This window comes from Lepisma saccharinum, unplaced genomic scaffold, assembly GCF_977018435.1.
Source record: "Lepisma saccharinum unplaced genomic scaffold, izLepSacc3.1 HAP1_SCAFFOLD_247, whole genome shotgun sequence".
Taxonomy (NCBI): Eukaryota; Metazoa; Arthropoda; class Insecta; order Zygentoma; family Lepismatidae; genus Lepisma; species Lepisma saccharinum.
The window spans coordinates 379,944-392,920 of record NW_028143013.1 but is presented as its reverse complement, the minus strand read 5'-3'; the positions used below and the strand labels follow the sequence as shown (position 1 = coordinate 392,920).

General features: G+C 38.6%; 1 protein-coding gene across 1 annotated transcript in view; it reads left to right on the top strand.

Moving 5' to 3' along the window:
* The first annotated feature begins 618 nt into the window (after nucleotides 1–618).
* Nucleotides 619–12,977, top strand: part of LOC145982545 (glycine receptor subunit alpha-1-like) — a 115,048-nt gene continuing 102,689 nt past the window's right edge. The window contains exon 1 of the mRNA XM_083116000.1: nucleotides 619–676. Coding sequence (XP_082972126.1) covers nucleotides 636–676 — 41 coding nt within the window. The 5' untranslated portion in view covers nucleotides 619–635. The remainder of the gene's footprint in view (nucleotides 677–12,977) is intronic.

Genomic DNA, 12,977 nt, shown 5'->3' with positions numbered 1-12,977 from the left:
CTCCGGATGAATTTAAATACTGTCCAGGAACCTTTATTTTCGGATCAAATTTCAATCCAGTCCAAGTTCCGTATTGAAACGAAACAATACGGAACTTGGACCGAATTTAAATTATGCGAGAAAAAGTGTTCCGGTCCTGTTGTGGAACCGAATAGTGCCCATTAGAATATATGCGTTCCTGGGCCTTTAACAGCCCTATCTACAACACAAAAAATATTGCGATTTGAAAGCAATTAGAGACGTGAGATCGAGCGATATATCACTGCTAGACTTGCCTCGTCATATATCTTGTAAATGAAACATTAAAAGCCTCGTTGATTTGGATAAATGGCGCCGTATGCATTTACATGACGCATTAGAGCGTAACCTTAACATTTTATTCCGCAATCCTAGCTATTAGACACCACTTAACTGGCAGCGCGTTCGTTATATGCTGTTTTAGTAATATGTCCCATGGTGAAATAAATGCTTTCGAAGACATCTCCTGTTAATGTACTTTATGGATTTCTATCGATGCATGCTAACGTGAATATCGATCACCTTCTACGCCTCTGCTTTAACAGCATTACCTTGCATCGTTCTTCTGAGCGGGAAAGGATACTGTAGGGCAGAGGAGGGTCGACACAAGAGATGAAATGTTTCTTGCAGTGATTCGAAGATTGCACGCTTTCCCCAGGTGAGAAAAAAAAAATATTTCGGATTAACGATTTTCTATCGTGGGGTTTTGGATGATATACGAGAGTTTTCATTCTTATGTTCATGTATGTTCACACTTTCGTTGAAGATTTGTTGTAAATTTTAGACTTTTCTTACGAGAATCTATATATAGATTCCCCTAAGAATAGTCTAAAATTTACAATATTTTTACTTATCGCTTAGTTTTCATTTAAGCTGAAGACTCGTTACTCTTTCCAGCCCTCATACTCCTTGTTACGAATATTCGCTTCCCAACCAAATTGAAAATATATATACCGGATGTCCCAAAAGTCGCTTGACCGAGAAATAAATATTTGTATTTTTTTAATACAATTAATGTTGATTAAAACATTTCATATTTGTTACGTTGGTAAGAGACTGTATTGGTAGCAACTTTGACGAGTGGATCGGAAGACGTGGTACAAAAATATTCTTGATTTAGTAACACAAGTATTGTTTTCAAATACAAATATTTATTTCTCGGTCAAGCGACTATTGGGACACCCGGTATATTATAGGGAATAGTAGTAAAATAGCTGGACATATATGTAAAAGATTTACGGGATATTCGTCTCATATGATGAAATTTCTTTATTCATTTGATTTCAAAGGGGAGCTGCAAATTAGCCAATAGTGGCGAAAGAAGCGAAGTAAAATAAAACAAATCAATAATAATAATAATAATAATAATGTTATAATAACATTATTGTTATAATAACATTATTAGTAACATTATTATTATTATTAACATTATTTTATTAACATTCTTATTATTAACATTATTATTATTATAGTACGTTTATCCTGGTACTTGCCTCCCCCCAGACAAAAATTCGTGGTTGCGCCTCTGGCTTTATATATATAGAATCTATTTGGAAGAGAACATTATTTTCTCCTGTAGCTCCCAAAATTTTCGAATATAGACTCGCGAAATCCACGGCCATTATTCGGGAATCTAAATGCAGAATGAACTCATTAACCTAATGGCATCTGGACAGTCTTTACAAATCCATGTATTTTCTCTTATGTCAGATTTGAGACACCACAAGCAACTTCATTAGTCCTTACTCCTTGGTTTTTTAAATTTGCTCCCAGAAAATTGGGAAGTAGAGAAAACCCTCTTCCGTCAGTTTAGATGTAAAAGGGTGCTGGAATCAGGTGCATAAGTATGACAACGGTGCGAAAATGAAATGTTTGTGTAATGAGTTCAAGATAGGCGTCTCATGCATTTTGTTTATACCTGAATCGAATCCGGCGGCCTTTAGTGCAAGGCGACACTTTTATCCCCTATTCTATGGGACATACCCGAGTCTTTTGTGGCGTCGTACTGTACACATTGGAGATGATGACGATATATAAGAAATTTTATGAACGCATCTAATTTCTTAAAAGTGATCTTCCTTGTGAGTGCAAGACTGAATATATGATGGCAATAGAAATAAAATTCCCGCGCGATAAAATTATTGCGCAATCATCTTTGGTACGACAGGTTCAAGGTTCGATCCCTGGTAGGAACTCCAAAATTTCTGTGATGGTCCAAGATCGTGAGGACAATTGGGAACCTACTTGAAATCGATATGTAAGCGAATTCCACTCTCAAAACTAGATGGGACTCGATGTGATGACCACGCGTCACCGAATGGAAAAACACTTCGCAGGCTTTGTCCTTCAAAATTAATTTCACTGAATAATTGTAGTTTTCTTTAGAGGACCTAAACATGGCTTTCTTGCACAGTACAATGTTGTTTTCTTTCACCCTACTTTGATAGTTATACATTCAAAGGATTCCACTACCGAAGCATGAGCATGACGCGCTACGAAACCAGATGTCCCAGGTTCGGACCTTGGACATGTCTCTCGCATAGCTATTCCTTCGGATCATCATTCAATGTCATCGTCGGATTTAACCCAAGAGGTAGAAAAGCGGCGTAAAATAACGAAATAGAAATTATTGATTGACTTGGTTCATTTTACTTCACTTTTCTGAAACTTTTTGGCTAATCGTGAAGATGAGAATGAGTTAAGATTAAATTGATGAAAGAACCATCATAAAGAAGACATTCCCAGGCCGGGGTTCGAATGATTGATTGAATGATTGATTGATTCGCATTATTTTACTTAGCTTTTTGTGCCACTTTTGGCTAATTTGCGAAGATGGGGATGAGTGATGATAGCATGAAATTGATGAATGAACACACACTAACATCCATGCCCAGGACGGGATTCGAACCCGGGATCCTTGGCGTCGTATCGCGATGTGTTAACCACTCCGCCACGGGGCCGGCAAATTGCATTAAATTAAATAACATCTTGCAAAGGTTGGAAGCACGTTGCTCCATAGATCGGCAAGGAAAATGTTTAAGTGCCCTTTTTTACGCATACAAAAAGGTTAATAGAGACTGATATATCCCAACAATATCCCTAATTAATCATTATAACTGTATTTCTATTTTTAGTTATTCGGTGTCCCTTTCCTGCCACTTTGGCTAATGAAGACGAAGAGATTGAGTGATGATTAGATCAATTGATACTCACAAATAATACCTGGACCCCTGGTATCGTGTTAACCACTCCGCCACAGAAATCTACGTACATTACTCTCGTAATCACCTTCATAATGGCACCATTAGTACAAAGTGGCGCGCGGGAGTGGGAGATTTTGATAATGTCGTAATGCACAGTAATAATATATATATTGTTACATAATTCAGGACATAGAAAGGTACATGTATGTCATTTGCAAAAAAACAAAACAACATAACTCACGGTTTGAAAATAGCGTTCTCTAAATGTCGTTACTCCCTGAGGTAACATTCCTGCATTCGGAAATGGACGTTTCTCATAACTTTCTGCAGTACGAGTACGAATACCGTTACGTGTACTCCTAATACGGATTCACGGGAGATGATGGTAAATTGGGCGTCCCTCCCTAAGGTAACATTCCTGCATTCATGAATGAACATTTCTCACAACTTTCTGCAGTACGTCCGCAGTGTATGAGGACGAGTAGTAAACACACGATCCTTTAAATGTACCCATAAAAAGAAATGACACACTAACAAATCTGGTGCTCTTGCAGGCCAGTTCATATCGTCGTTCCTGGACATCATACGCCATTTAGAGGACGTTATTTTCAAACCGTGAGTTATGTTTTGCTTTTTGCAAATGGCATACATGTACCTTTTTATGTCCTGAATTATGTAACAATATATATATTATTACTATGCATTACGGCATTATCAAAATCTCCCACACCCTGTATAAGACCCCATGTGCCACAGAAGAATTTGCAACTTTTAAATTAATTTTGGTATTCTCAGGTGGAATACTAGTTTTATTTATGCACACAACAAGCCTTACCCCACATTAAATATTTAAATCAAGAGTAAAAATATTAACAATAAATATAATTCAAATACTACTCGTATTAGCAACACTATGTATTTGTAGACCCATTGTTAATTCCATCCAAATAGAATTATTTACAGTAATTATTTTATTTGTTACATTTTCACGTCTCGTTTCAACCTCCGTGGCGGAGTGGTTAGCGCAGAGCACCACAACGCCAGGGATCCCGGGTTCGAATACGGGCAAGCGCATGAATGTTCTTTGTGAGTGTCCCTCCATCAGTTCCGTATCATCAATCGTCCTCATCTTCGCGATTAGCCGAAATTGGAAGAAAAGCGAAGTAAAATACGTAAACCGAATCATTCGACCACTATTATTACTCGATTCGCTCGCACCACATGCAATATATTGTGCTACGTATTTTTACATAAACAATTTTACTTTCTACAATACGATAGGTGGGATTAAAACAGGACTCTCAATCAAAAGGCTGCTTATATTTAAGTGGGTGGGGGAGCGGAGTCGGGCGATCACATTTTACCCTTAAGCTAATTGATAATATACTTTTAGTTTTAGGCATCTTGGGAAGCAGTGTCTAATTTATGCAAATGCAGAGGAGTAAGAGGGTTTCAAGACTTTCATTCTGCACATTTTAATTTTTTCTTGAAAGTTTATTCACACGAAATTATGCAACTATTCGAAACTAATGGCAAGCTAATCTTAATCTTCACTACCAACATCACTAGACATTTTATCTAAAAGAAAATTGCGTAACACGGCCACTATTGCCGCTCAACTGAAAGAATTGGCGGACAGAGCGGTTTGTGCTGGGAGAGGGAGATGCCTCAAAGTGTGACCATGTTCATTGGATCCCAAAAATGTTTATGGCCTGATCTGAAATGCGTGCGAAGGCGGCATGTTGACAGGAAGAAGTGTGGTGGATGTACCCCTTGTGTTGTACCGACTGGACAAAAAAATCAGGCGATAGCAACCGGTAGCAACACCGCTTTTTCCCCGTGAACTGGAGACGGAAAGTCTGGACACACATCCCCATGTTTTTCAAATTGCAAGAGACACAATTCTACTGTTTGTCCTATTCCTGACGCAGGGACTAATGGCAAAGAGGCCGTCAGTCCCAAGGCGGTTCCTCCACATAACCCTTGTGCCGATGACCTGCATGGAGGAGGGAAAGGCCATTCTCTGAAAATTCAAAATTTTGGTGTCGATTGCACTTATATTGCTTCGGCTCAGTTTCAGTCTGTGGTAAACTAATAAGCCTTTGTAACGTACCGACTCACATCGTTCCTTGATATTATAACTTCCCACTCATTTTCAAGAAACCTCTGCCTCTTTTTGACCTACTCTATTGATTTGGAGGACAATTGATGAATTTTTGGTCCGATCGGTGAACGCGAGACTGTAGGGTCACGCAGTGTTTGTGATGCCGTTTTCATACATTGCTGAGTGAAATCTCGAGTGTGAAGCTGCCAGCTTGTTTTCCTCTGGATAAAATGGAGCAGATCACAACACCAAAGCCTATTCATAGTGCGAATCAAGATATAAATTTCACTCGGGCGACTTGGAGTTTTAGCGCCCATCTACATTCCACCCTGTTACTCACCCCCGTCTTTCTACTCTGCTCATCCTACTTTCCGCCTTCCTCCAATAATAATAAAACATGACTGCATTATAATTAACGTTTTTAATGACAAAAAAAATAGCGATGTTTTTGGCGTCGGTTTTTGCCTTTGATGTTTTTACTGTCGATGTTTTTGCCGTCGATGTTTTTGGTGTCGACGTTTTTTGCGTCGATGTTTTTGGTATCGATGTTTTTGCCGTCGATGTTTTTGGTGTCGATGTTTTTGGTGTCGGTGTTTTTGGTGTCGATATTTTTGGCGTCGGTGCTTTTGGTGTCCATGTTTTTGCGTCATTGTTTTTGGTGTCGATGTTTTTGCCATCGATGTTTTGGTGTCGATGTTTTTGGTGTTGATATTTTTTGCGTCGACGTTTTTGGTGTCGACGTTTTTTGCGTCGATGTTTTTGGAGTCGATGTTTTTGGTGTCGATGTTTTTGCCGTCGATGTTTTTGCCGTCGATATTTTTGGCGTCGGTGTTTTTGCCGTCGATGTTTTTGGGGTCGATGTTTTTGGTGTTGATGTTTTTGGTGTCGATGTTTTTGGTGTCGATATTTTGGTGTTGACGTTTTTGGCGTCGATGATTTTGGTGTTGACGTTTTTTGCGTCGATGATTTTGGTGTTGACGTTTTTTGCGTCGATGTTTTTGGTGTCGATGTTCTTGCCGTCGATATTTTTGGCGTCGATGTTTTTGGTGTCGATATTTTTGGTGTCGATGTTTTTGCCCTCGATGTTTTTGGTGTCGATGTTTTTGGTGTTGACGTTTTTTGCGTCGATGATTTTGATGACGTTTTTTGCGTCGATGTTTTTGGTGTCGACGTTTCTTGTGTCGATGTTTTTGGTGTCGACGTTTCTTGCGTCGATGTTTTTGGTGTCGATGTTTTTGGTGTCGATGTTTTTGCCGTCGTTGTTTTGCCGTCGTTGTTTTTGGTGTCGGTGTTTTTGGTGTCGATATTTTTGGCGACGGTATTTTTGGTGTCGATGTTTTTGGTGTCGACGTTTTTTGCGTCGATGTTTTTGGTGTCGACGTTTTTTGCGTCGATGTTTTTGGTGTCGACGTTTTTTGCGTCGATGTTTTTGGTGTCGACGTTTCTTGCGACGATGTTTTTGGTGTCGGTGTTTTTGGTGTCGATGTTTTTGCCGTCGATGTTTTTGGTGTCGATGTTTTGATGTTGACGTTTTTGCGTCGATGATTTTGGTGACGTTTTTTGCGTCGATGTTTTTGGTGTCGACGTTTCTTGCGTCGATGTTTTTGGTGTCGATGTTTTTGCCGTCGATGTTTTGTACTGTCGATGTTTTGTGCGGTCGATGTTTTGTGATATCGGTATTTTGTACTGTCGATGTTTTGTACTATCGATATTTTGTACTGTCGATGAAATGTAGGCGATGTTTTTGTTGTCGATGTTTTTGCAGGCGATGTTTTTGGCGTCGGTGTTTTTGGTGTCGATGTTTTTGGTGACGATGTTTTTGGTGTCGATGTTTTTGTGTCGATGTTTTTGGTGTCGATGTTTTTGGTGTCGATGTTTTTACCGTCGATGTTTTTGGTGTCGACGTTTCTTTCGTCGATGTTTTTGGTGTCGGTGTTTTTGGTGTCGATGTTTTTGCCGTCGATGTGTTTGGTGTCGATGTTTTTGGTGTCGATGTTTTTGGTGTCGATGTTTTTTGCGTCGATGTTTTTGGTGTCGACGTTTTTTGCGTCGATGTTTTTGGTGTCGACGTTTTTTGCGTCGATGTTTTTGGTGTCGACGTTTCTTGCGACGATGTTTTTGGTGTCGGTGTTTTTGGTGTCGATGTTTTTGCCGTCGATGTTTTTGGTGTCGATGTTTTTGATGTTGACGTTTTTGCGTCGATGATTTTGGTGACGTTTTTTGCGTCGATGTTTTTGGTGTCGACGTTTCTTGCGTCGATGTTTTTGGTGTCGATGTTTTTGCCGTCGATGTTTTGTACTGTCGATGTTTTGTGCGGTCGATGTTTTGTGATATCGATATTTTGTACTGTCGATGTTTTGTACTATCGATATTTTGTACTGTCGATGAAATGTAGGCGATGTTTTTGTTGTCGATGTTTTTGCAGGCGATGTTTTTGGCGTCGGTGTTTTTGGTGTCGATGTTTTTGGTGACGATGTTTTTGGTGTCGATGTTTTTGTGTCGATGTTTTTGGTGTCGATGTTTTTGGTGTCGATGTTTTTACCGTCGATGTTTTTGGTGTCGACGTTTCTTTCGTCGATGTTTTTGGTGTCGGTGTTTTTGGTGTCGGTGTTTTTGGTGTCGGTGTTTTTGGTGTCGATGTTTTTGGTGTCGATGTTTTTGCCGTCGATGTGTTTGGTGTCGATGTTTTTGGTGTCGATGTTTTTGGTGTCGATGTTTTTACCGTCGATGTTTTTGGTGTCGACGTTTCTTTCGTCGATGTTTTTGGTGTCGATGTTTTTGGTGTTGACGTTTTTGCGTCGATGATTTTGGTGACGTTTTTTGCGTCGATGTTTTTGGTGTCGACGTTTCTTGCGTCAATGTTTTTGCCGTCGATGTTTTTGGTGTCGACGTTTTTTGCGTCGATGTTTTTGGTGTCGACGTTTTTTGCGTCGATGTTTTTGGTGTCGATGTTTTTGCCGTCGATGTTTTGTACTGTCGATGTTTTGTGTGGTCGATGTTTTGTGATATCGATATTTTGTACTGTCGATGTATTGTACTATCGATATTTTGTAGTGTCGATGTTTTGAACTGTCGATGAAATGTAGGCGATGTTTTTGTTGTCGATGTTTTTATGTCGATGTTTTGATGTATAACCTCCGCTACCTTTGCCCCTATGTTAAACACAGACAGAAGAATATGTCGGAATTATTATTTTTCCCCACTGGACACTCATTGTTCTTTAGCCCATAAATAAGACAATTTTTCTTCAAATGTGTAAAATTCAATGCGTATTCACATGTACAGCAATACCACTCCAATTGATGAACATTAATCGATAAACAAACTCTTAAAACCGCAGTGTTGCCATACCAAACACAAACGCTACCAACTTATGCATCAACCCAATATATCTACTATTAAAATTCAAACACCAAGTTTTCAACTTAACAGCTTGATACTTTCAAAAAAATTTTTAACAAACACTAACAAATGAAAATCGACCAAAGAGTAGGAAAATGTTAAATAATTTCACATCAAACAAAGTATAGCGTTACTGGATGTTATTACAACTTGTTTTATTAGTTCGTGACATGATAGAGTATCGGCTCGAGACAAGTTTATTAATTAATATAATAATGAGTTAAGACACGAAACCTGTTATCTTTAGGTAAAATATTATTCAACATTTTGGGCCGGTCGTGTCAATTTACGTGTTACATCCGCAGTATGTCTATTTTTTATAATTTTGGGGAATGGAAAACGGACCAGGATTGCGATAGTAAGTTTTTGATTGATTGATTTGGTGTCTTAAGTTCACGTTATGAACAGTAAGGCTAATCGGGATTGGACCTACAGTTTAAAGTGAGATCCGAACCACTATGTGCCTCCACCGGGTATCGAACCTGGGACCCTTTAATTACAAGGCGACGACCCTTCCACTGCACCATTGGGGAGGTCGACGATAGTAAGTGGAAATTGTTAAAGCTGTAATGTGCAGAAGATATAATAAAACAATAAAACAAACTACAGAGCGCGAGATCAATTTTAATTACAGTTTAATTTTGCATACAGGTTTGTAAACCAACATGGACGTAACTTGGGGACTTACTTTGGGGAGGCAGAATCGAAAATTTCCCATCCCAAGAAGGGGAACACTCTTTATTATTTTGCTCCTCAGGTCCCAAGAGGTTAAAAGAAATACCCTAACTTGCAAATTTTAATAAACCTTAAAATGTAGCGGACGAGTGCCCCTCTTGCCTCCCCTCGAATTACGCTTATATACCACCACTCACAGGTCGTGAGTTATTACCGTTTGAAAAGTTCACACTTCCCGCGTCACTCTTTCATCCTAGAGCTCCCTTGCAAATACACATAATTCACTTCAAAACACTACAATTTGTGTGTTGATTCTGGTAAGAATATACTGCTGTAAAAATATCTCAGTAGTATAAAAGTATATAGGACTGGGACGAGAAATGAAGAGCCCCCCTCAAGCAGATTTGCTTACACTTAAAACTAGCTCAACATGCCCATATGAGCTTTTTGCTCAAGTGTGGAACCCTGTCTAATCCAAGATTTTTGTAAAAATGCCCTCGGGAATTTTCTGTGAAATGAAGAGCCCCCTCAGATTGATTTGCCTACACTTATAAAAGGCACTTCTGTGAGATTGTTGTCCATAATCCTGTCAAAAATATGCCCCTCTTGATATTTTTTTTTGGCCACACCTAAAATTGATTTGCCTACACTTATAAAAGGCACTTCTGTGAGATTGTTGTCCATAATCCTGTCAAAAATTGATATTTTTTTTGGCTACACTTAAAACTAAGCCACCCACACCCATATACATACCCACACACACACATACACACATATTTACTTCAGGTTTAAGTTCAATTGGGCACCAGGCTCAATTTGCTTATCTAATATTAAAACAATGCAATATGCAGAGACCCTCTAGAATTGCTCCGTGACTCTCTCATTTCTTACATCATAAACATATGATTTTTCACCTATGAGAATAACACTACATATGGTGTCATCAGGTAATGCCTCATGGAATTCACAGATAATTTTAATGTTTGTCCTGTCATTCACCACAACTTGTTTCCTTTTTGAAGTATTGATTACAAACATAGGTCTCTGTGCTTTGAATTCATCTGGTGTGTAATACATGTCAGTATTGCCAGTAGTGACTCCTTTGAATGCTGAAAATGCCTCATATAATTTAAGGAAATCATTCTTGGACATGTCTAAGTTGTAATTTTCTCTAGGAAATACCTCATTTCTGCCATTTTTAAGATATATGTTCTTGATGTTGCAGTTATCAAATTTACTTGAATTTTTTTCCTGATTATTGTGTCTTCCAGTCTGAAACAATACCACTACAAAATCAGGCATGTCATATTGTATGCTGGAAAATGAATTTGTAGCATCAAACTCATAATATGTACCAGTTGCGGGCTTCTGTACACATTGATATGTATAAAATTGTAGAGGAACCTGTGGATTTTTTATTATATCAGCTTTGTATTTAAGAGCATAACTGGCCTCATATTCAACAACAGGGATTCTTAACTCCATAGTCTGAATAATGCATTTGCCTGCATCTGGTAGGGTATTAGGCAGAGCTTCCCCTGTAGAGTTTATTGCTCTGTACCTCATCAAAGCATTGTTATCATTTGCAGCTCTTCTAAATGTGATTCTTAAACCACCCTTCCACATAATATCTTTGTAATCTGAGAAGAATCCTGGCAACAGGCGCATGGGGAACAGCACTGTGTGGTTTTTAGATAATATCTTATCACCAGCCTCAAATCCACCTATTTTGTAGTAAGAAGCCTCGGTTTTGGATAATTTTAATGTGGCCAAAGCTGTGGAGGTAATGCCGGGATAATCCACTCTGTTTATAACAACGCCATGCTTTCTGACCTCAATTTCAGAGAATAGATGTGGCACAAAATTATCTACAAGTCTTATATTTGAATTTGCCGGATAATCTGTTCCATCGAGCTTTACAACATCAAATTTGATGTATAGATCTGCTCTGTGGGGGTGTATAAATCCATCCCCCACATCAAGATCAACCTCAATCTCTGTGTTGGGTTGATTTAAATTTGCAAATGTCCTCCTGTTTGGGGGGAATGATTGTAGATCATAACTCTCAATATTTTCCATTTTCTTCTTGTATGTATTTTTATTTAAATATTAATTTCTATGATTGCAGTTGTTGTGGCTCCAGCAAAATCAACTAATTCTTCTTTTTCATTAGTGACCATCAATTCAATATAATCTATTCTATTATGACACACAGGAAAATATAATGTTGGGGATGGATTGTGGATGATTGGCTCCATAAATTCAGAATTAGGTTTAAATGTTGCAATGACGCCTGTTTGTTTGTGAGTGCCTATGCCATTTGATTTGGTGATCATACCCTCAGCCACATTACAGTGAATATTCAGAGTCTCTATGGCTAAGAATTTAGGTATATTAATAGCAGTGTGTTTGATGCCTGCTTCAAGTTTTGTGTTGTTCTCAAATCCTAACAGCTCTCCTATAGTACCCAGATCCACTGTTTCTGTGGCAGATACAATCTCTACTCTGTGAGTGACAGAATTTTGACTTAATACTACACCTCTGGGTAATTGAGCATTTAGAGTGGATAGATTATACTGCCCTGGAGTAATGACAATTTTTTGATCCCCAACTGCAATTGTGTTGTTGTGATGTGTAATATTAGGGATCAAGTACATGCCGTAAAATGCTCTGAGAGCTATTGTTTTGGGATACACAATGTCATCATGTAATTTGAGTTTCAATATTGAATTTTGGCTGGTGAGATGGAATACCCCCATGATTTTTTAAACTTATTCATGGCTCTCTTAACACCTTTGCTTTGTTTCTCAATAGCCAGGTTATGGCGCTTCAATTCATCTAATTCTGCCCTATTTTTCTTGGCATCTATTACTGTTTTTGCTATGGCAGCTGATCCCCCAGCCAAGCTCCCAACAGCCCCGAGAGCAGCTAAGATGGCAGGGATGGTAAATATAAATCCCCCCACATGTGATTTTTTTCTTGATTGCTGTAATTTTTTTAATTGGGGGGTACTAAGCAACAATTTCATTCCATGCCCCTTTGCAAGACAATAATTTTTTTTCTTGCGCTGTTTTTTGGTCAAAAGACTGTCAATAGTTTTAAGAGATTTGAGACCTGCATAAGGTACTTGATACATAACACCCTTGGCCTTCATTGTAGGTTTATTATATACATATTCACAACCCCCACCCCAGTTTTTGTTTGGTGCTCATAGCTATGGTGGTTCCCAATGCTGCTATTTTTTCACTCAAAGATGCATCTTTGCTTACAAATCTGCCAAATGCAGCCTCTTCTAATTTCTTGTCTGCAACATGTCTTTTGTCAAGATCAGAATGTGTGTTGTATGCTATGTCATGGTCTCTACAAGCAGCATCTAGGGGATTAACACCAGGATCCCCTCTGTTTAATCTATGATCCAATTTTGTGCCTGGACCACAATACTGATAGCCTGGAATGTGTAGTTCAAATGGCAGCTTATTTATAATGTCATTATAAATAATGCCCCGGCCCTCAGAAATATTCCAAAATTTAGGTGGTAGAGTATTAATAATTTTTATAAGATATCCAATCCCCTT